This window comes from Carcharodon carcharias, chromosome 2 (assembly GCF_017639515.1).
Source record: "Carcharodon carcharias isolate sCarCar2 chromosome 2, sCarCar2.pri, whole genome shotgun sequence".
NCBI classification, from domain to species: domain Eukaryota; kingdom Metazoa; phylum Chordata; class Chondrichthyes; order Lamniformes; family Lamnidae; genus Carcharodon; species Carcharodon carcharias.
The window spans coordinates 218,805,997-218,828,340 of NC_054468.1; the positions used below are offsets into that span (position 1 = coordinate 218,805,997).

General features: G+C 45.0%; 1 protein-coding gene and 1 long non-coding RNA gene across 2 annotated transcripts in view; one reads left to right on the top strand and one right to left on the bottom strand.

Moving 5' to 3' along the window:
- Nucleotides 1-616, bottom strand: part of sult6b1 (sulfotransferase family, cytosolic, 6b, member 1) — a 28,656-nt gene extending 28,040 nt beyond the window's left edge. Inside the window, exon 1 of the mRNA XM_041175760.1 lies at nucleotides 322-616. Within this exon, the coding sequence (XP_041031694.1) occupies nucleotides 322-556 (235 nt within the window). The 5' untranslated portion in view covers nucleotides 557-616. The remainder of the gene's footprint in view (nucleotides 1-321) is intronic.
- On the top strand, nucleotides 503-10,179 carry LOC121270436. Its single transcript, XR_005941524.1, has 2 exons — nucleotides 503-697; nucleotides 9,255-10,179. It is a non-coding gene; the product is annotated as an uncharacterized LOC121270436 (long non-coding RNA).
- The last annotated feature ends 12,165 nt before the right edge of the window (nucleotides 10,180-22,344 follow it).

The following is a 22,344-nucleotide window of genomic DNA, read 5'->3' on the forward strand; positions in this document are numbered from 1 at the left end:
CTGTAACAACTGTAAAAAAATTGCAACAGTAATGCTGCAAAATAATGACAGAATTAAGAAAAAATGCTGCAGAAATAAAACAGAACGGTAAAAGTAAGACGAACAGGTAACTCCATTCGCATTCTACAAATATGAAATAAAATCAATATTTGGAAAGATACCTGTTCAGAAAGAGGCGAGATTTAAAACAGAGATTTAAAATTTTGCACTTTTGGACAGAAGCAACTTTTTATTTAAACAAAAAGAGTTTGAGTCAAAAGGAGTTCTAACTTATTTTAAGATATATATATATATATAAAGAACAGAGATGACCCAGCTCACCGCATTTGGGATAAGAACAGGTCAACATGTCTTCGGGACGCGCCTCGAACGTAGGCAGAGCTTGCAGATTCTCCACGGAGGTCAGGACTGTGGGGTACTGCACCCCTTTATAGCGGAACATCATGTCCTCCGGCTGCAGGTTGCTCGCTCGCTCCAACATTTCCGCGAGTCGCCCCTGGAAGGTATTGGGATCGCCTGCTTTAACCTTTGCTACTTCGCTGTCTTTCCTCTCCATGACAGGCCGTGGAAACGCTCTCACCTTCAACAAAGAATTGCTGAAAGCTTCTCCCTTTTTATAGTGAGACCGGGGTGTGAATTGGTGCTATTAAGAGGGCGAGGCTTGGGCTGGTTCGCACGCTATGCTTCGTGCCATGAGGTTAGTACGATATAAACAAACTATTCAATTTTCTCTGTGGAGTATTGTGCTGATTTAACATCATATCTCAAGATTTGTGCTTTGCATTGATTGGAACTGTTAAACATTTCTGTTCAGATTCAATACCAAGTCAAGTATTACGAGGTATTTATAAGACAGACACAGGGCATTCTGCCCCATATAGATCCATGTCAATGCATAGGCTCCACACAAACCTCCACCACCCACACATTTTTTCATCTAACTCCATCAAAATATGTCCTTTTATTTCTTTCTCTGTCACATATGAACTCCACTTGAACCCTGGCTCTACTGAGGATCGGGCAGTGGTTGGCACACGTGCTAGTTAGTTTATCTACCCTCTCAAGGCAATCTGTTATTTTGCCATGCGGTAGTGAGTTCCACATTCTAACCATCCTTGGGGATAAAGAAGTTTCTCCTGAATCCACTAGTAGATTTATCATTGACTAGCTTATATTTCTGGTCTCATCCGCAAGTGGAAACATTTATTTATTCATTCCTTGCTAGGAAGGCCAGCATTTATAACCCATCCCTAATTGTCCTTGCAAAGGTGGTGGTGAGCTGTCTTCTTGAACCGCTGCAGTCCATGTGGTGTAGTTACACCCGCAGTGCTGTTAGGGAGGGAGTTCCAGGATTTTGATTCGGCAACATTGAAGGACAGCGATATATTTCCAAGTCAAAATGATGTATGTCTTGGAAGGAGAGCTTGCAGGTGGGTGTGTTGTCATACATTTGCTGCCCTTGTTCTTCTAACTGGAAGTGGTCACGGGTTTGGAAAGTGCTGTTAAAGGAGCCTTGACTGGTTACATAAGAACATAAGAAATAAGAGTAGGTATAGATCATTTGGCCCCATGAACTTGCTCTGCCATTCAATTATGATTGTGGCCTTCACTCGACATTCCTGCCTGCTCCCTATAACCCTCGACTCCCTCGGAGATCAAAAATCCGTTAAACTCAGACTTGAATATGTTTAATAAGACCATAAGACTATAAGACATAGGAACAGAAATTAGGCCATTCGACCCATCGAATCTGCTCCGCCATTCAATCATGGCTGATAAGTTTCTCAACCCCATTCTCCCGCCTTCTCCCCGTAACCTTTGATCCCCTTACCAATCAAGAACCTATCTATCTCGGTCTTAAATACGCTCAATGACCTGGCCTCCACAGCCTTCTGTGGCAATTAATTCCACAGATTCACCACTCTCTGGCTAAAGAAGTTTCTCCTCATCTCTGTTCTAAAAGGTCTTCCCTTTACTCTGAGGCTGTGCCCCCAGGTCCTAGTCTCTCCTACTAATGGAAACATCTTCCCCACGTCCACACTATCCAGGCCTTTCAGTATTCTGTAAATTTCAATCAGATCCCCCCTCATCCTTCTAAACTCCATCGAGTATAGACCCAGAGTCCTCAAACGTTCCTCATATGTTAAGCCTTTCATCCCTGGGATCGTTCTCGTGAACCTCCTTTGGACCCTCTCCAGGGCCAGCACATCCTTCCTGAGATACGGGGCCCAAATTGCTCACAATATTCTAAATGCGGTCTGACCAGAGCCTTATAAAGCCTCAGCAGCACATCCCTGCTTTTATATTCTAGTCCTCTCGAAATAAATGCCAACATTGCATTTGCCTTCCTAACTACTAACTGCAAGTTAACCTTAAGAGAATCCTGGACTAGGACTCCCAAGTCCCTTTGCACTCCAGATTTCTGAATTCTCTCCCCATTTGGAAAATAGTCTATGCCTCTATTCTTCCTACCAAAGTGCATGACCTCACACTTCCCCACATTGTATTCCATCTGCCACTTCTTTGCCCATTCTCCTAACCTGTCCAAATCCTTCTGCAGCCTCCCCACCTCCTCAATACTACCTGTCCCTCTACCTATCTTTGTATCATCTGCAAACTTAGGCAGGATGCCCTCAGTTCCTTCATCTAGATCATTAATGTATAAAGTGAAAAGTTGTGGTCCCAACACTGACCCTTGTGGAACTCCACTAGTCACCGGCCGCCAACCTGAGAAGGACCCCCTTATCCCCCTCTCTGCCTCCTGCCAGACAGCCAATCTTCTTTCCATGCTAGTACCTTGCCTCTAACACCATTGTCTCTTATCTTACTGAGCAGCCTCCTGTGTGGCACCTTGTCAGAGGCGTTCTGGAAGTCTAAGTAGATAACATCCTTTGGCTCTCCTTTGTCTAACCTACTCGTTACCTACTCAAAGAATTCTAACAGGTTTGTCAGGCATGACATCCCCTTGATGAAACCATGCTGACTTTGCCTTATTTTACCATGCACTTCCAAGTATTCTGAAATCTCATCCTTAATAATGGACTCTAAAATCTTACCAACGACTGAGGTCAGGCTAAGCGGCCTGTAATTTCCCGTCTTTTGCCTCACTCCCTTCTCAAACAGGGGGGGTTACATTAGTGATTTTTCAGTCCTCTGGGACCCTCCCTGACTCCAGTGATTCCTGAAAGATCACCACTAATGCCTCCACTATCTCTTCAGCTATCTCCTTCAGAACTCTGGGGTGTAATCCATCTGGTCCAGGTGATTTATCCACCTTCAGACCTTTCAGTTTTCCTAGCACCTTCTCCTTGGTAATGGCCACCATACTCACCTGTGCACCACCACCACCCCCCCCCCCCCCCCCCCCCCCGACTCTCTTGAACTTTGGGGTTCCACTGTGAAGACTGGCGCAAAGTACCTATTCAGTTCCTCCGCCATTTCTTTGTTCCCCACTACTACTTCTCCAGCGTCATTTTCCAGCGGTCCAATGTCTACTTTTGCCTCTCTCTTACCCTTTATATATCTAAAAAAAACTCTTGCAATCTTCTTTTATATTACTGGCTAGTTTACCCTCATATTTAATCTTCTCCCTCCTTATTTCTTTTTTAGTTGTCCTCTGTTGGTCTTTGTAGGCTTCCCAATCCCCTGGTTGCCCACTGCTCTTCGCCGCATTGTATGCTTTCTCTTTAGCTTTTATGCTGTCCCTGACTTCCCTTGTCAGCCATGGTTGCCTCGTCCTCCCTTTAGTATGCTTCTTCTTCCTAGGGATGAATTTTTGCTGTGTCTCCCAAATTACTCCCAGAAACTCCTGCCATTGCTGTTCCACTGTCTTTCCTGCTAGGTTCATCTCCCAGTCAATTCTGGCCAGCTCCTCCCTCATGCCTCTGTAGTTGCCTTTATTCAACTGTAATACCATTACATTTGATTCCAGGTTTTTCCTATCAAATTGCAGGGTAAATTCTATCATATTATGGTCACTTCCTCCTAAGGGTTCCTTCAACTTAAGCTCCCTCATCAAATCTGCCTCATTATACATCACTAAATCTAGAATTGCCTGTTACCTAGTGGGCTCCACCACAAGCTGCTCCAAAAAGCCATCTCATAGACATTCTACAAATTTCTTTTCTTGGGATCCACTACCAACCTGATTTTCCCAGTCTACCTGCATATTGAAATCCCCCATGATCACTGTAACCTTGCCTTTCTTATACGCCGTTTCTATCTCCTGATGTATCTTGTGCCCCACATCCTGACTAGTGTTCGGGGGCCTGTACATAACTCCCATTATGGTTTTTTTACCTTTGCGGTTCCTCAACTCTATCCACACAGATTCTACATCATCTGACCCTACGTTATTTCTTGCTATCGATTTAATTTCATTTCTTACTAACAAAGCAACCCCACCCCCTCTGCCAACCTGCCTATCTTTTTGATAGGATGTATATCCTTGGATATTTAGCTCCCAGTTCTGAACCCCTTGCAACCATGTCTCCGTAATGCCCACCACATCATACCTGCCAATTTCAATCTGCGCCACAAGCTCATTTACCTTATTTTGTATACTACGTGCATTTAGATACAACACCTTCAGTCCTGTATTTCCTGTCCCCTTTCTCATTGTTGTCCCTTTATCTAATGTGCTTTAAGTTAGATTCCTAGCACTTTCCAAACACTCTGTCCTATTTTGTGTTCTAGGGACTTTAATAGCCTCTCCTTTCTTTTCAGTTTTTTCATAATTTTCCATGAAGTTGAATCCACCCCCCCACAAGCTAACCTGCTGCTCTGTTTCCCATTAGTTATACTCCTTGGAGTTTTACCCTTCCCTCCCCCACACTTTCTAGTTCAAAGTCCTGTTGACCACCCTATTTACCCTTTTCGCTAGAACATTGGTCCCAGATCAGTTCAGGTGGAGACCATCCCAACGGTACAGATCCCTCCTGTTCCAATACTGATGCCAGTGCCCCACGAAATGGAACCCCTCTTAACTGCACCACTCCTTTAGCCACGTGTTTACTTCCCTTATTCTCGTGTCCCTGTGCCAATTTGCATGTGGCTCGGGTAGTATTCTGGAGACTAATACCCTTGAGGACCTGTTCTTTAATTTAGCTCCTAGTTCCTGATAATCCCCAAACAGGTCCTCTTTCCTAGTCTTACCTATGTTATTTGTCCCGACGTGGACCACAACAACTGGATCCTCCCCCTCCCTCTCCAATATCCTTTCAAGCTGGTCAGAGATGCACCTCACCCTGGCACCGGGCAGGCAACATACCATGCGGGACTCTCGATCCTGCTTACAAAGGATGCTATCAATTCCCCTAATTATAGAATCCCCTACAACTACCACTTGTCTTTTTGCTCCCCCCTCTTGAATGGCCTCCTGTGCCATGGTGCCGTGGTCAGCTGGCTCATCCTCCCTACAGCTCTGTTCCTCATCCACTCAGGGAGCAAGTACCTCGTACCTGTTGGACAAGGTCAAGAGCTGAGGCTCCTCTGTTCCTGAACACAGGATCCCTCTACCTGCCTCACTTGCAGTCACACCCTGCTGACCATGACCACTGACCGAACTTGAGGTACTTAATCTACCGGGTGTGACCGCCTCATGAAACAAAGCGTCCAGGTAACTCTCCCTCTCTCGGATGTGCCACAGCGTCCGGACCTCAGACTCCAGCTCATCAATTCTGAGCCAGAGTTCCTCCAGCAACCAACACTTGCTGCAGATGTGGTCACTGCGGCTCGCAATGGGATCTGCCAGCTCCCACATCATACAGCTACAGCACATCACCTGCCCAGCCATCTTGACTTAGATAATTAATTTATTAATTAGATTTGCAGTGTTTTTTTTTTCAAAGTTGGTTCAGATTTCCTACCAACCAATCAGGTCACAGCTTTCCTGTGATGTCACTCTTTCAGTTTTGGCTTCAGTTACTCTGTGCCCCGAGGTCACCGCTCCGGTGCTCCTCCCTCCGAGTCTGCTTCCTGGAGACAAGGCCGCGAATCCCCGTGGTAAGCTAGATTTATACTCACCGCTCCGGTGCTCCTCCTTCCGAGTCTGCTCCCTGGAGACAAGGCCGCGAATCCCCATGGTAAGCTAGATTTGTACTCACCGCTCCGGTGCTCCTTCCTCCGAATCTGCTCCCAGGATTACTCACCAATCAGCTTTTTTTTTTTAAAATCCACTTTCAGAAAAGCGTCCCTTGCAGGTCTGGTTGCACTCCTGAAGGCACTGCTATCTCTTTTTTTTAGGTTTGAGGGGGAGGGAGGGATGGAAACACTACAGCAATGTAATGTTTGGGGCTATTCCGTTCTTTGACAGTGGGTCCTCCTCAATTCCCTCCTGAGTCACGGTGACTTCTACTTCTCCCAGAATGCTACAGTCACTTCTCACCAGCGCCCTCTATTGGATGCTCTTCCTCCTGTTGAGTGCAAGAGTCCTTCTCCTCGATTCCCTCCTGAGTCGCAGCGGCTGCAGTGACTTCTCTGAGAATGCTTCAGTCACTTCTCACCAGCGCCCTCTTTTGGATGACCCAGCCTCCACTGCTCTCTGGGATCGAGAATTCCAACGGTTAACAACCCTCTGAGAGAAGAAATTCTTGCTCATCTCTGTCTTAAATGGGAGACCCCTTATTTTGAAACTGTGCCCCTTGTTCTAGAATTCCTCATGAGAAATATTCTGACAGCATCTACCCTGTCAAGCCTCCTCAGAATCTTCTATGTTTCTATAAGATCACCCCTTATCCTTCTAAACTCCAGTGAGTATAGGTCCAACCTGCTTAACCTTTCCTCATAAGGCAACACCATCATCCCAGGAATCAGTCCAGTGAACCTACTCTGAACTGCTTCCAATGCAAGTATATTCTGCCTTAAATAAGGAGACCACAATTGTACACAATACTCTAGGTGTGGTCTCGTCAATGACCTGCAGAATTATAGCAAGACTTCCCTACTTTTATACTTCATCCCCTTGTAATAAAGGTCCATTTGCCTTCCTAATTACTTGCTGTACTTGCACCTTAACGGCATCTTGCTGCAGTGCATTTTCTAAATGGTACACATTTTAAAGTCTACCCTATCAAATCCTTTCATACTCTTTCAGGTCACTCCTCAGCTATCTCTTCTCTAAAGAACATTCCTAACATTCCTTAGCTAATATCACCACCGTCAACAGCCCTTTGTCCTTTTGTCTATGACATCTTTGGCAATCTCTTCTTTGCCTCCACCTATCACTGGCCCCCTATACAGCTCTACCTGTTCCACCCCCCTCAACCAGCTTATATTTCACCTCATTTCTATATTTCCTTAGTTCTGATGAAGAGTCATACACACTCGAAACGTTAACCGTGCTCCTCCCCACAGATGCTGTCAGACCTGCTGAGTTTTTCCAGCTATTTTTGTTTTTGTTTCAGATTTCCAGCATCCGCAGTATTTTGCTTTTACCAACCTGTTAATTCTTTCCTGATAGGTATAACCCCTTAGTTCTGATACTATTCTAGTAAATCTTTTTTGCACCTGAAGTGGCTCACTGCTATGTTGAAGCTCGTTTACCGATTAAATGCCTATTTTGCAATTTTATTGGTGTCTTTCTGTATTTTGTTGCAGTTTCCTCTGTATGAACCACACCATTTGTGATGTCATCCACAAATTTTGACATTGTAATTCTGATTTTCCAATTTTTTTATGTCAGTAGTGAACAGCAATGACCCCAATGCCTAGTTTAATGGAACACCATTTCTGATTCTTTGCCAATCTGCCTAACTCCTACTCTCTACACTCTGTGAATAGCCTTCAATTAGACAAGGAGGAGACAGAAAAATATCTCCAAAGTCTTAGTAAACTTGGTGTGAGCATTGCTGGCAAGACCAGCATTTATTACCAATCCCTGATTGCCCTTGAGATGGGGATGGTGAGCTGCCTTGTTTAGCTGCTGCCATCCGTGTGGAGTTGGTACATCCATTTACTATTTGACTTTTCTGTATTGGTTTGACACAACTGGGTGGCTTTTTCTAGGGCATTTTATGGGGCCATTAAGAGTCAACCACATTACTGGCAGTATGGAGTCATATGTAGCCTAGACTGGCTAAGGATGGCAGATTTCCTCCCCTGAAGGACATTAGTGAACCAGTTGGATTTTTATGACAATCTGGTAGTTTCATGATCACCATTAACTGTTGCATTGTTTGGTAGACCTTAATAATGTCTTTAGTTTTATGTAGTTCAACATTATGTATTTATTAACTACAAGAACTGTGTACATGTATACAGTAAAGGGTTCAAGCTATGAGCTGTCTCCACGCTTACACATGGCTCTGCCTGACATTAGCCTGACCCCTGGGTACAGGTCATGGGTCCTCTTACATCACTATGTGGGCGGTACTGTACTCAGTCCCACATTAACCTTTTATGTGCCAGGCCCTTACACTACACCTCCCCCCAAGCCTTTATCCATTGAATTTAAAGTTATTCTACTTTACCCCATGTATTTACATCATTATTACTACCCCGTCTCTCCCCCGCTCAAGTCTTTGAGCTTGTAGGTTCAGGCGGTCTAGGGATTTTATAGCCCTTCCGTATCTCATTCGCATGAATGTCAGAGATGTGGTAGGCTCTGTCGCTGCAGGTGAACTCTGTTGATTTGGAGGTTGTTCTGGCATCTGGGTGTCTTTTCATCTTCTTTTTCCATTCCTTGGTATTGAACTGCTCTTTGTCGATTCAGCTGTTATGATGGTACATGCTTGTTGTTCTATTCCGTTTCTTGTGGGGTGGATGGACGTTGCACTCGTCTCCATGGTGTTTTTTCCTCTTCTTTCATCCTGTGTGTTGTTGTGATGTTCTCTGATGGGAGATGACCCTTTCTGTTGTGAGGATATGGTTTTCTTAGTAAGCTCATCTTTCCATTTGGTTCTATGGTGTGCATCATCTATGGCCCTGCCATGCTGGCTGGGAGTTGCACCATTTGCTCTGTGGATGCAGTGTTGACCTCATCAACAGTCATCGGAGCCGGAGGTTGAGGCTCTTCTGGTTGGTTGCCCACTTGTCTCATCCTCCACTGGAGACATTGTGGTAGCCGTCTGAGTGGTTGGCTGGTCTGACCAATGAGGGGCTTCAGGCACCTGTAAAGAAAATGGGCAAACCTGCTCTGCAAAGAGTGAAGACAATTCAGAGCTGAAGTCCCAGACAGGATACTCTTTCTTGTTTGAGTTCTTAGGAACTTGCAGTTCTGTATAATTTACAACTCTAACCTCTTCTGTCATTTTCAGGAAATTCAGGACTACGCAAGCATCTCTGCTGAGGAGAGAAAAAGACTGATTATGGATGACATACACCAGGTTGAAGATTTGTTTGCCGCCATACCTTAATGGTCCCAGGATCATGCCTATGACTGGAAGTTGGATTCCTCCAGGCCCACAGAGTGGTGTGTATGTTGTTTGTAACCAGAGATGTCTCAGCCACGATTCTTTGTCTGATAGGCCCATACCGTTGTGTCCTTTGTCCAATTTAGAGTTTAAGAGATGGCCATTAACCAAGATGTCCACGTTCTAAAATGAAAATCCTTGATCTTTGACCTTACCCGAAAGCATGGCCATGGGCCCTCTTGGTGTACAGTCTTGGCTTCATGAATCATCTTTGGGTCTTCTGTACATTTTGAAGTTTTGGCATTGTGCAGTTTCCTGACATGTCCAATGCCGTTACAGTGAAAGCTTTGGGTGGAAATTGCCAGATATTGATCATGCCTGTGGAGAAGCTTTGCTTTCACAGTGCTGGCATCATCGCTTTATTGGTCGGTTAGGGTATTGCATCCCTTGGCCTTGAGTGTCCCCGTTTTACTAACTGGACAATGGGGTTTCCTTTGTACCACGGTTTACTTTCTACTGTTAAAAATGGTCCCGTTCTGCACACAGTGTTCAGACTGCCTAACAGTCTGAATAGCTTTCTCGAAGGTTAGATCTTCATTCTCTTGCGGCATGTCTGAAAGTGTGTTATCCGTCACGCCTACAACTATTCTATCCCTGTTAAGTTCAGATTTTAGGCCTCCATATTCACAGCCTTCAGCCATTCTGTATAGATCATTAATGAAGGATTCAACAGGTTGTCCTGGTTGCTTTGCATGTTAATTAAATTTAGTCCTTTCAAAGACTTTGTTATTTCTGAAGTCAAAATAAACACCAGTTTATTTTAATACTTCTTCAAATTTTGCAGATGTTTCATTGATTCCTTGCCTAGCGATAAGGTTCACTGCTATTGGGCCTGCCAAATAAAGCAGTGTGTTAATTTGTTCAGCTTCTATCTTTTTATCCAGGCCTGATGCAATCACGTGCCTAAGGAATCTTTTTCTCCAACGTCCCGAATTATGTGATTGTTCTGGGCCCCGGATAAGTCCAAATTGATTTGAAGAGTGGATTTCTGGTTAAAATTTTAAGATTGCAGATTCAGCTTTAAGAAGTTGCTGAATTTCAAGATGATGCCGCTGTTCATTTCAAGGCAAAGGATTTTTCCTATGCTTGCGGGTTTTGGCAGGCTCCCACTGTAGTGGCTCTTGTGTTCAGCATTGAAAAATTTTAAACAGTGTCTGCTTGAATCGATTGGCTGCAGATTTCACTGTTTCAGCGTTATGGTTCAGAGTCACGAAAGCATCAAATCCTGCTCTTTGCTGGTTTCTTTTAAAACTGATTCTTCAGTCACAATAGACTTTTAACTTAATTAATTAATTTTTTCCTTTTGTTTGGAATGAGCTCGGATGCCACGAGTTCAGGCGCCAGCTCGGGGATCAGGTTTTGCTGACTGCATTTTTAAACTGAAATTTCTGACCACTGAATTATTTAAAAGTTTCCCAGGACTTGCTTTGTCCAGTAATTTAAAAGTTTTAGCTCAGTCCCGCTAAGTCTGCTGGCTCTGCAAGCTGGGAATCCAAGCTGGACTTCCCCTATGGAGTTTCTGCTGCAGTGGGGAATTTTAAATTCTGCCTTCAGCTTCCAAGCCTTTCCTTGGGATTTTTCTCTGGTGCTTTCCTGCCACACCTTTGCTTTTTGAGCTTTTCTTCAAGTCAGAATGCTCCTTTGAATTTTTTTTTCGGTCTTCCAGGATTTTAGTTTTCTCCTGCATTTTCTGCGAGATTTTGGGTTTTCCCATTTGCTGCTGCCGCATTGTTAGACATTGAGTATCATTCAGTCTTAATTAAATCTTTGTAGTCTTATGTAGTTCAGAATTATGTATTTATTAACTACAAGAACTATGCAGACCCTTATACTATATTAATGAGACTTACATTTTATTCCACATTTATTCATTTTGTTGAATTTAAAGTCCCCAGCTGCCATGACGGGGTTTGACTTTTTATATTCTACAAACAAACTACAGCAACTGCTTACATCTGTAGAACAATATCCTAAAGAACTTCACAGAAGCATTAATAAACATGCTTAAATTTCAAGATAACTTTGTCTAGCTTACAGCCCATCACCCACTTGCTGTCCATACGAGTCCTGCTTTTTTGACCTTTTCTTTACTACCGAATGGGTCCTGACTAGAATTCCAGAGTCATATTTGACTAGAAATGTTAACTCTGGTTCTTTCTCCACAGGTGCTGCCAGACCTGCTGAGCTTTTCCAGCACTTCCTGTTTTTATTTTAGAATTTCACTCTCCTGAGCTGAAATCCATTACTCAATGACTTCTGGATCTCATAGCCATACCCTATGAGTGGCTGTGCACACCAAGGCTCCTTAGGCAGCACCTTCCAAACCCACAACCACTACCGTCTAGAAGGACAAGGGCAGCAGATAGATGGGAACACCACCACCTGGAAGTTCCCCTCCAAGTCACTCACCATCCTGACTTGGAAATATATCACTGTTCCTTCACTGTCACTGGGTTAAGATCCTGGAACTCCCTCTCTAACAGCACAGTGGGCATGCCGACACCACATGGACTGCAGCGGTTCAAGAAGGCAGCTCACCACCACTACTCAAGGGCAACTAAGGATAGGCAATAAATGTTGGCCTAGCCAGTGAGGTCCACATCCCGTAAATTAATTTTAAAAAATCTCCTGGCGCTTCTTTTCCACAAAAATACCTCGATCAGAGGATCCTCTGTGACCAGTTTGGTGGTGGGGCCATTTAATCAGGTGGGAGTGGGGTTGGTGGGGACCCCATTTGCCTTCCCAATCTCAGTTAATGGCCACTTAGGGCCCTTATCCTGCTGCTGCTGGTATTAGTCCAGCAGCAGGCAGGGGACTCAACATGTGGGAAGCCCGAAAAGCAACCCCGGCTTTGTTGCTTGTGGGCTTCCAGGGGGTGGAGACCCTCATTCAAAGGCAAAGTGTCTTATTGAGGGACCCAGCATCATGAAGGGCGGGGGAGAGGGGGTGGCATGCTGAGAGCCAACCCTCTGCCCTTTCTACTGACCTCCCTCCCCCTATCCCCCAACTTCCACCCTGCAACCCTCCAGCCTATCATCATTCACCTCTCCCTGGGTCCAAGGCAAATCCAGGCCTTGGTGAGTGTCATACCAGTAGTAGCCACTGCCTCCCCAGTGGCGCTGCCACTCACTGCAGAGCTGCTGGCCTCTGATTGGCTGGCAGCTCTTGGCAGGCAGGACTTCCGCCCGTGTCATACAAACATGTGAATTAGGAGCAGGAGTAGACCACTTGGCCCTTCAAGCCTGCTCCATCATTCAGTAAGATCATAGCTGATCTGATTGTAACCTCAACCCCACATTCCCACCTATCCCCTATAAACTTTCACCCCCTTGCTTATCAAAAATCTATCCATCTCTCCCTTAAAAATATTCAAAAACTCTGCTTCCACTGCCCTTTGAGGAAAAGAGTTCCATAGACTCAGGACCCTCTGAAAGAAAAAGTTTCTCACCTCTGTCTTAAATTATTAAATTTATTTTTAAACAGTGACCCCTAGTTCTAAATTATCCCACAAGAGGAAACATCCTCTCCACATCCACCCTGTCAAGACCCCTCAGGATCTTATATGTTTCAATCAAGTCATGTCTTACGCTTCTAAACTCCAGTGGATACAAGCCTAGCTTGTCCAATCTTTCTGCATAAGACCATTTCAGCTTTTAGTCTGGTAACATTCTTTGGACTGCGCCATGTCACATGCACATTTTGGCTGCTGCTCCAAACAGTGCCTATCACTTCTATTTCCCTTTTTTTTCTTCTTTTCTCTTTGCCTCTCCTACAACCTTCTCCTGCCGTCATCCCTCCTTTAATTTCTCCTCTGTTGGGTACTCTGCCTCCTTAAATTGCTACCACCATCCTTCAATACTCATCGACCTTTCTGCTCTCATGCTGTCATCTCTGCCCCTCTCGTGGATAAGCCTACAGTTTCCCTCTGTGCCTCTCTGTTAACAATATCAACTAACATGGAGGCCAGGAAGGGAAGTTGGGTGGTCAGCTGTTTGGTGGGAATTTGTGGAAGCTGGGCAGAATGTCTGGATACTTCAGGTAAATAAGTGTCTGCTGATCTTATGCCAAAGTTACAATGGCCAGCCAGGTGAGGCCCTAGAGAAAATTCCCAGGGATGCTTGCAGGTCTATACATGCTTTTCACTGTGCCTTCAGTTATAAAGACATGAATGTAGAAACACATTGTGCCATTGATTCGACACCGGCCTTTCACCTCTAGGACACCAGCTCAAATCCAATCCAAGCCAACAGGATGAATATTTACTCTGTCTGCAACGGTATGGGTCACATTAGTTTGGTCAGTGTCAACCCAATTCCCAGTGTCCATTTTCTGATGCATAAAACCGTCCCAGTTTGGCATTAGTTGGAAACCTCATACCGAGAGTGCACAGAACAGCCAGCTTTGGAAATGGTAATAACCTACATTCTTCTGAGGTTGAACACATATACTTTGGAGTTAAATGAACTCCACATCCAGCTGATGCATACCCTTGATACATCTGGGTAGAGTGGGAGTATAATGTGACAGTGGATGACCAATGACAGAAGGATTTTTCATGATGAATTTGAGCCCAAGAAAGGCTAATTTGAAACTCTTTAAACTTAAATGAGGAACCTGGCAGCTAGCAAACCCTTCCATTCTATTAGGCTGGGCTGGATTCCAATTCAGGTGCCAACCCTGTGAAAGTTCATTGTGTAAATCCAGTAAAAGTAGTGTGCTAATCTAGTGAAAATACAGTATGTGAATACAGTGAAAAGTGCATTCTAATAATCCAATAAAAGTCTAATGTGTAAATCCAGTGAAAAGTACACTCTTCTAATCCATTAAAAGTCTAATATGTAAATCCAGTGAAAAGTACACTCTTCTAATCCATTAAAAGTCTAATGTGTGAATCCAGTGAAAGTACAGCATGTGAATCCAATGACGAACATCAGTTTAAAGATTTGGCAAAAGAAACAATGAGTGATATAAGGAAACAATTTCCATACAGCGAGTGGTTAGAATCTGGAATGTGCTGCCTGAGAATGTGGTTGAGGCAGATTCAGTCATGACTTTCAAAAGGGAATTAGAGAAATACCTGCAGTGAAAATAATTGCCGGGCTACAGAGAAAAGATGGGGAGGGGTGGGGCGTGGAACTAGGTGAATTGCTCTTGCAGGGAGCCAGTATACACGGTGGGCTAAATGGCCTTCTTCTGTGCTGTAACCATCCAATGATTCTTGTGTGTGAATCCAGTGATGTGCTATCATGCCACCTAGTTCAGCAGCAGCAAAAGTTGAGTTTCATTTCATGCACTTCAAAACAAAGAGCAAACATGATGACACAAAATTGTGTCTTCATTGATGAATGTTTCTTGAAAATATATGAAAAAATATGAAAACCGAAGGGATTTAAAATACTTTCAATAAGAATATGAAAAGTTAGCCAAAATCAATAAAACTGGCTCCAAAACACAGGATGTCTTTGGCTGTGAACTTAAATTTTCATTAAAGGAGAAACCCTGACATTACACAGTGATTCTTCCAGCCTCTTGGCATAAATGTGGCAGAAGAATGATGGCACCCATTCAGAAACCCATTCAACCGTAGGAATTCACCAAGGCTTCTTAGACAGCACCTTCCAAACCCACGACCGCTACCATCTAGAAGGACAAGGGCAGCAGATCGATGGGAACACCACCACCTGGAAGTTCACTTCCAAGTCACTCACCATCCTGACTAGGAAATATATCGCCGTTCCTTCACTGTCGCTGGGTCAAAATCCTGGAGCTCCCTTCCTAACAGCACTGTGGGTGTACCTATACCACATGGACTGCAGCGGTTCAAGAAGATAGCTCACCACCACCTTCTCAAGGGCAGTTAGGGATGGGCAATAATTGCTGGCCCAGCCAGCGAAGCCCACATCTCATGAATGAATAAGAAAAAACTAACCGTGGTATTCTGTCATAACCCAGGCAAGCTGTGCTTCCACAAGTCTTTTGCTAATATATGGCAGAAGACTGAGTGAATCCCTATGGAATTTCAGAGTCCAGGTTCCTTGTGTTTGATATTGAATTTAAAGTCAAGGTTTTATTTTGTGTAAGCTAAAATACACAAGTTATTGGCTGCAAAGGCAATCAACTTCCTCCAAAACCCACAGCAAGCACAAGCTATTTGTTTTACTATGATCAGAATCTGTACTGAAATAATCCAGGTCCTGATAGTAAAGGAATGATATGATAAAAATCTTCTTTGTTCTGCAAACTGACTGATAAGCTTTTGACAGCAATGCCCTTTGCTCCCAAAAAATTCTTAAATTTTGCATGACTCATGTATAATCATTACTGAGGGAGCGGTTGAGTCTCAGAGCTGCCTGCATGTTCCAATGGCCCAGGAAGCATTAAAGACCTGAAGAGTACTGTGAGTAGAACACTGCACCTTAGGAAAGATATCTTAGCTTTGGAGGGTGTGTAGCATAGGTTTACCAAAATACTACTTGGATTCCAAGCATTAAATTACAATGAGAGATTACACAAGCTAAAGTCGTATTCCAGAGAATTTAGGCTAAGGAATGATTTGATTGAGGTTATCAAGACAGCAACGGGAACAGATAGGGTAGATAGAAACAATTTCCAACCATTTGGGAGTCTAGGACTAGGGGGGGCCGGAAAATTCCAGTTAGATTCTTCAGGTATGACATTAGGAAAAACATCTACACAACCAAGGGCGGAATTTTGTGGCCCCCACCGCTGGGGTGGGGCCATAAAATGCAGCAAGCCATTCAAAAGTTCATTGACTTTGGCAGGAATGGAAAATCTCTCCAGCGGGTTAGGCCGTAACATTCCGCCCAGAGGTTGGGAGAGGTTTGGAGCTCTCGCACGCAGATGGAAATCGATAACAGATCAATTATTAATTTTAAATCTGAGATCGAACGTTTATTGTTCAGCAAAGGCATGAAGGGATATGGGGCAAAGGCCGGTTTATGGAATTAGTTTTCAGATCAGTCATGAGCTCATCAGTCATGACTGTGAAATTCCGTCCTTGGTTGTGTAGATGTTTTTCCTAATTTCACGTCTGAAGAATCTGACTGAAATTTTCCTACCCCCAACCCCCCCCCCACCCCCCGCCCTCCCCCCCCCCCCCCCCCCCCCCCCCCCCCCCCCCCCCCACCACCCCCACCCCCAAACCAGTCCCAGACTCCCAAATGGCGGAAATTGTTTCCATCTATCCTATCTGTTCCCGTTGCTGTCTTGAGAGCCTCAATCAAGGCAGAACAGGCTGGAGGGGCTAAATGGCCTCCTCCTGTCCCTACACTCCTATGTTACTTCGAGCAGAGAAGATTGAAGTGCGAATTAATAGAGGTTTTCAAAATTGGGAGCTTTGCTGGAGTAAAGAGGGAGAAGTTGTTTCCAGCAGCATCTGTGGACCAAAAGACATCTGTCTGCTGTATGAATCTATGATCCTATGCCTCTTAATTGGGACTGCACTGATTTCAACAGGTGGATCACTAAAAACAGCATGCCCACGATCACACAGTCAATAGTGGCTATGTGCAAGGGTCATAGCAACAAGTCCAAGGTAAATATGAAGGAGAAGATTTCCATTTGGTCAACGTAAACATGGTGTTGGATGACAGGCATTTAACAATACAAATTATCTTTGGAGGCAGCTTTATTTTGCTGCCAGGAATGTGATGGAATACTTGTATGCACTTGCCTGGATAAATGCAGCTTCAACACTCAAGAAACTCAGCACCATCCGGGACAAAGCTGCCTGCTTGAACACCATCATATCCACACCTTAAATTTTCACTCCTTCCACCATTGACGGACAGTGGCAGCAGTGTGCACTAACTACAAGATGCACTGCAGCTACTTTCCAAGTCTCCTTAGACAACACCTTCTAAACCCCCGACCATAATCATTTAGAAAGACAAGGGCAGCAGACATATGGGAACACCATCACTTCCAAGTCACTCATCATCCTGATTTGGAACTATATTGCCCTTCCTCCACTGTGGCTGGGTCAAAATCCTGGAACTCTATCCCTAACAGCACTGTGGGTGCACCTACACCAAACGGACTGCAGCGGTTCAAGAAGGCAGCTCACCACCACCTTCTCAAGGGCAATTAGGGATGGACAATAAGTAAAATCCAAATACTGCCGACGCTGCAAATCTGAAATAAAAACAGAAAATGCTGGAAAAACTCAGCCGGTCTGGCAGCACCTGTGGAGCGGGAAACAGAATTAACGTTTCGAATTTGCGTGGCTCTTCTTCAGAGCTCGCCACAGATGCTGCCAAACCTTATGGACAATAAATGTTGGCTTTGCCACAGTCACCCACTGCCTATGAATGAATAAAAAAAATCTGTAGTGGCTGTACTATTTGAAAGAATAGGCGGACATATTAGCTGGCTGTCGGGGTTACCAAGGCTACCCACTGACCAGCTGTAATTAAATTAAATAAATTTAACTGAGAATTCCGCCATAAAATTTGTCAAGGACCTCTGCATTCCACATATCCTCCACCTCCCCGTAAATTCTGGGGCTTCTGATTCTGATATGCAGGGTGTCCTGAAGATTCGCATGAAGTCTTTGTCCTCATTAGTGAGTTCCTCTCTCTTAAAAAAATAACCCCTAAAGCAGAAGAAGAAACAGCAAATATATAATTTAAATAGCACCATTCACATGCTGGATATATCCCCAAAGCATTTCACGGCCAGTAGACAGCAGCCACTGTCCTCATTTGGACCTGGAAAAATTGATCAATTTTGCTTCCAATTTCCACCCCTCCATCACCTCCACATGATCTATCTCTGACACTTTCCTTTCCTTCCTTGACCTCTCTGTCTTAATTTCTGGTGATAGACCGTCCACCAATATTCACTACAAGCCCACCGACTTCCACAGCTACCTCAACTACAGCTCCTCACACCCTGTTTCCTGTAAGGACTCCATCCCATTCTCTCAGTTCCTTCGCCTCGGTTGCATCTGTTCCGACGATGCCATTTTCTAAAACGGAACTTCTGACATGTCTTCCTTTTTCCTTAACTGAGGTTTCCCACCCACTGTGGTTGACAGGGCCCTCAACCATGTCTGACCCATCTCCCAAGCTTCTTTCCTCACACCTTCCTCTCCCTCCCAGAACCATGATAGGATCCTCCTTGTCCTCACTTTTCACCCCACCAGCCTCCGCATTGGAACGATCATCCTCCACCATTTCCGCCAACTCCACCATGATGCCACCACCAAATACATCTTGCCTTCACCCCCTCTGTTGGCATTCTGTAGGGATCGTTCCCCCCAGGATGCCCTAGTCCACTCCTCCATCACCCCCTACACCTCAACCCCCTCCCACGGCACCTTCCCATGCAATCACAGAAGGTGCAACACCTGCCTCTTTACCTCCTCCTTCCTCACCAAGGGCCCAAACACTCCTTTCAGGTGAAGCAGCACTTTAATTGCACCTCCTTCATATTGCTAGCAGTGGGCACCTCAGTGGCATGGTTGCCCTCTGGATGGCCAATTGAGGCATTTCAGTGGCCAATTAAGGGCCACTTGTACTCCTATGGGCATTTTGCCCTTGTAGGGAATGCCCGCCATCGCCTGGGGAGGCTGCCAGGTAAATCCTGGCAGCCGCCCAAGCAGGTTCGGAGTGGTTGGGGGTGGTGAGGGGCCCACGTGGATGGGTGCACCTCAACACCCCCACCCCCACATCCCACCGATCACACCAGGTCCCACCTCTTGGCTTCTCCAAACCAAACTCAACGTGCTTTGATAGCACCTCAGCAATAAACACTCATCCTGGAACTGCAACCAGCGATGGCCCTGCTGAGCTGCTGGCCATCTGATCAGGCTGGTAGCTCTAGGGGGAAAGAGGGTCCTATGACCAGTGAAAGCGGGGATGTGGCTCCTGCTTTCAGCCTCGGCGACGGAATTTTGAGGTCCTCCGAAAAATTCAACAACATTTCAGGTCAACAACCGTTCATCAGAACTGGAAGAAGTTAGAGAGGTCACAGATCTCAAGCAATCCCAGAGGCAGGAAAAGGTGGAAAGATGGAAAGAACAAAAAGGAAGGTCTGTGATAAGGTAGAATGCGAGAAAGATTAAATGACCAAAGGGTGTGGTAATGGTTCAAGTAAAGAAACAAAAGATGTGTCTAGAGGAGGTGTTAATGAGAATAGCAGAGTTATTGCGTTCCCTTTTTTTCTTGTCCCTCTTTTCCTCTACAACATCACTAGTAAAACATGTTAACATGATGCATTCTCCATGGCAATTCTTCTACCAATCAGAGTCCACTTGCCAATCAATCAGCACTCTCTTCTCATATAGTATAAATTGTTGTTCCCTTCACATTTGGTATTCTTGAGAATTGTCCTGATGAGTGCAAGACAAAGAACTTCGACAAAAAATGTCTCCTTTTCCAGCAATAAAACATGTTAGCGACTCAAGTGAGAAAAAGATTTGTCAAGCATATGTGGCGAAATAATCCACGTCAAAAAGATGTCATGACATACCATAGGGTTTTCGAGAATAGCAATAACACATTCCACTTCCTGCCTCAAAATGACCATTTAAGAATCTTGCAAAACGTTATTTTCATCTATCCTTTCAGAAAATAACTTTACCAAATGTGGAGTGAGCTCCCAAGGGATTGTCACTCTTGGCTTAGAAGGTCCGTCTGTCAGGATTTTTTGAATCTATTCCTCACTTATAACGAAGTCATGGAACTCTGCCATCTTCAGCATCACTTTGCCAGGTTCTATGAGGCATGGGTAAAAACCAAATGTCTTTTAATAAAACCTATGAAAAAGGAAAGACGGTAGAACAAAATGGACGGGTAAATCCAGAGATCTTGTGCTCCCAGCAACAAGCTGTACTCAAAGGAGGTGCTCTTCTTTGGCTGCTTTTCATGGGGATCCACCTGTAGGACAGAACAGGTCTCATTTTAACATCTCAAGTGAAAGATGCCACCTTCAACAGCACAGTACTGCCTGAATTTTGTGCTCAAGATTCTGGAATTCTTTGATTCACAGGCGAGAGACCTCCTGCTCTTCGTGTCCAACAAGGAAACTTTAAGTTAAGTTGGTGAACAATGCCTGCTAGACCACCTCTGGCCCACGGCCCAGCTTCCAACAGGTTTGGCCCGATGGAGAAGCTGTCACTTGGTTCCCCTTGCTCAGACCTCCAGAAAAAATTGCAGATCGGGTCCTGATGACATTTACTTCCAAATATTGAGCAGTTGCTTGAAAAGGCAAAGGATGCATAAAATCACCGAGAGAAATGGGAATTCCAGCAAACCTGCCAAACTCAAAAGATTGAAGCACAGTGAGGAGGCAGGCTGTACAGCATGCAAATAGTGGGTATGGGCCAGGTGGAGCTCGGTGACACCAACAGAACGAATGCTTCCTTTAATTTCTTCACTTTCTTTTCCTTCAAGTTCACTCACTGATAAACAATTAGGGATATCTGTCTAGTAGCAGCAGCATGGTCCTCAATGTGTTCCGAACATGCTCCTTTTAACATTGTGGGGATCTCCCATGTTAATGTAAAAGCAAAATACTGCGGATGCTGGAAATCTGAAACAAAAACAAAAAGAGCTGGAAAACTCAGCAAGCCTGGCAGCATCTGCGGAGAGGAACACAGTTAACGTTTCGAGTCCGTATGACTCTTCATCAGAACTAAAGAAATGTAGGAATGTGGTGAAATGTAAGCTGGTTGAGGGGGGTGGGACAGGTGGAGCTGGATAGGGGGCCAGTGATAGTTGGAGGTAAAGAAGAGATTGCCAAAGATGTCATAGACAAAAGGACAAAGGGGTGTTGATGGTGGTGATATTAGCTAAGGAATGTGCTAATGGTGACATTAAGGCTAGAAAGCAGGACAAGCAAGTGCCAGGTGGCCCTAGTGGGGGTGGGGTGGGGGGAAGGGATCAAAATGGGCTAAAAGGTGGAGATAAAATGATAGATTTAAAAACAGGTGGGAAAAGAAAGATATATTTTAAAAATTATAAATTATTGGAAAAAGGGGGATTGGAAAGGGGGGTAGGGATGGAGGAGAGAGTTCATGGTCTGAAGTTGTTGAACTCAATGTTAAGTCCGGAAGACTGTAGAGTACCTAGTCGGAAGATGAGGTGCTGTTCCTCCAGTTTGCGTGGAGCTTCACTGGAACAATGCAGCAGGCCAAGGACGGACATGTGGGCATGAGAGCATGGTGGTGCGTTGAAATGGCAAGCGACAGGGAGATCTGGGTCATGCTTGCGGATAGACCGAAGGTGTTCCGCAAAGCGGTCACCCAGTCTGCGTTTGGTCTCTCCTATGTAGAGGAAACCACATTGGGAGCAGCGAATGCAGTAGACTAAATTGAGGGAAGTGCAAGTGAAGTGCTGCTTCACTTGAAAGGAGTGTTTTGGCTCTTGGATGGTGAGGAGAGGGGAAGTAAAGGGGCAGGTGTTACACCTTCTGCGGTTGCATGGGAAGGTGCCGTGGTAGGAGGTTGAGGTGTAGGGGGTGATGGAGGAGTGGACCAGGGTGTCCTGGAGGGAACGATCCCTGCGGAATGCCACCAGGGGGGTGAAGGGAAGATATGTTTGGTGGTGGCATCATGCTGGAGTTGGCGGAAATGGCAGAGGATGATCCTTTGAACGCGGAGGCTGGTGGGGTGATAAGTGGGTCAAGGGGGACCCTATCATGGTTCTGGGAGAGAGTCGAAGGAGTGAGGGCAGATACACGGGAGATGGGCCGGACACGGTTGAGGGCCTTGTCAACCACCGTGTGTGGAAAACCTCGGTTAAAGAAGAAGGAAGACATATCAGAGGAACTGTTTTGGAAAGGGGCATCATCAGAACAGATGCGACGAAGGCGAAGGATCTGAGAGAATGGGATGGAGTTCTTACAGGAACTGGGGTGTGAGGAGCTGTAGTTGAGGTAGCTGTGGGAGTCGGTAGGCTTGTAATGGATA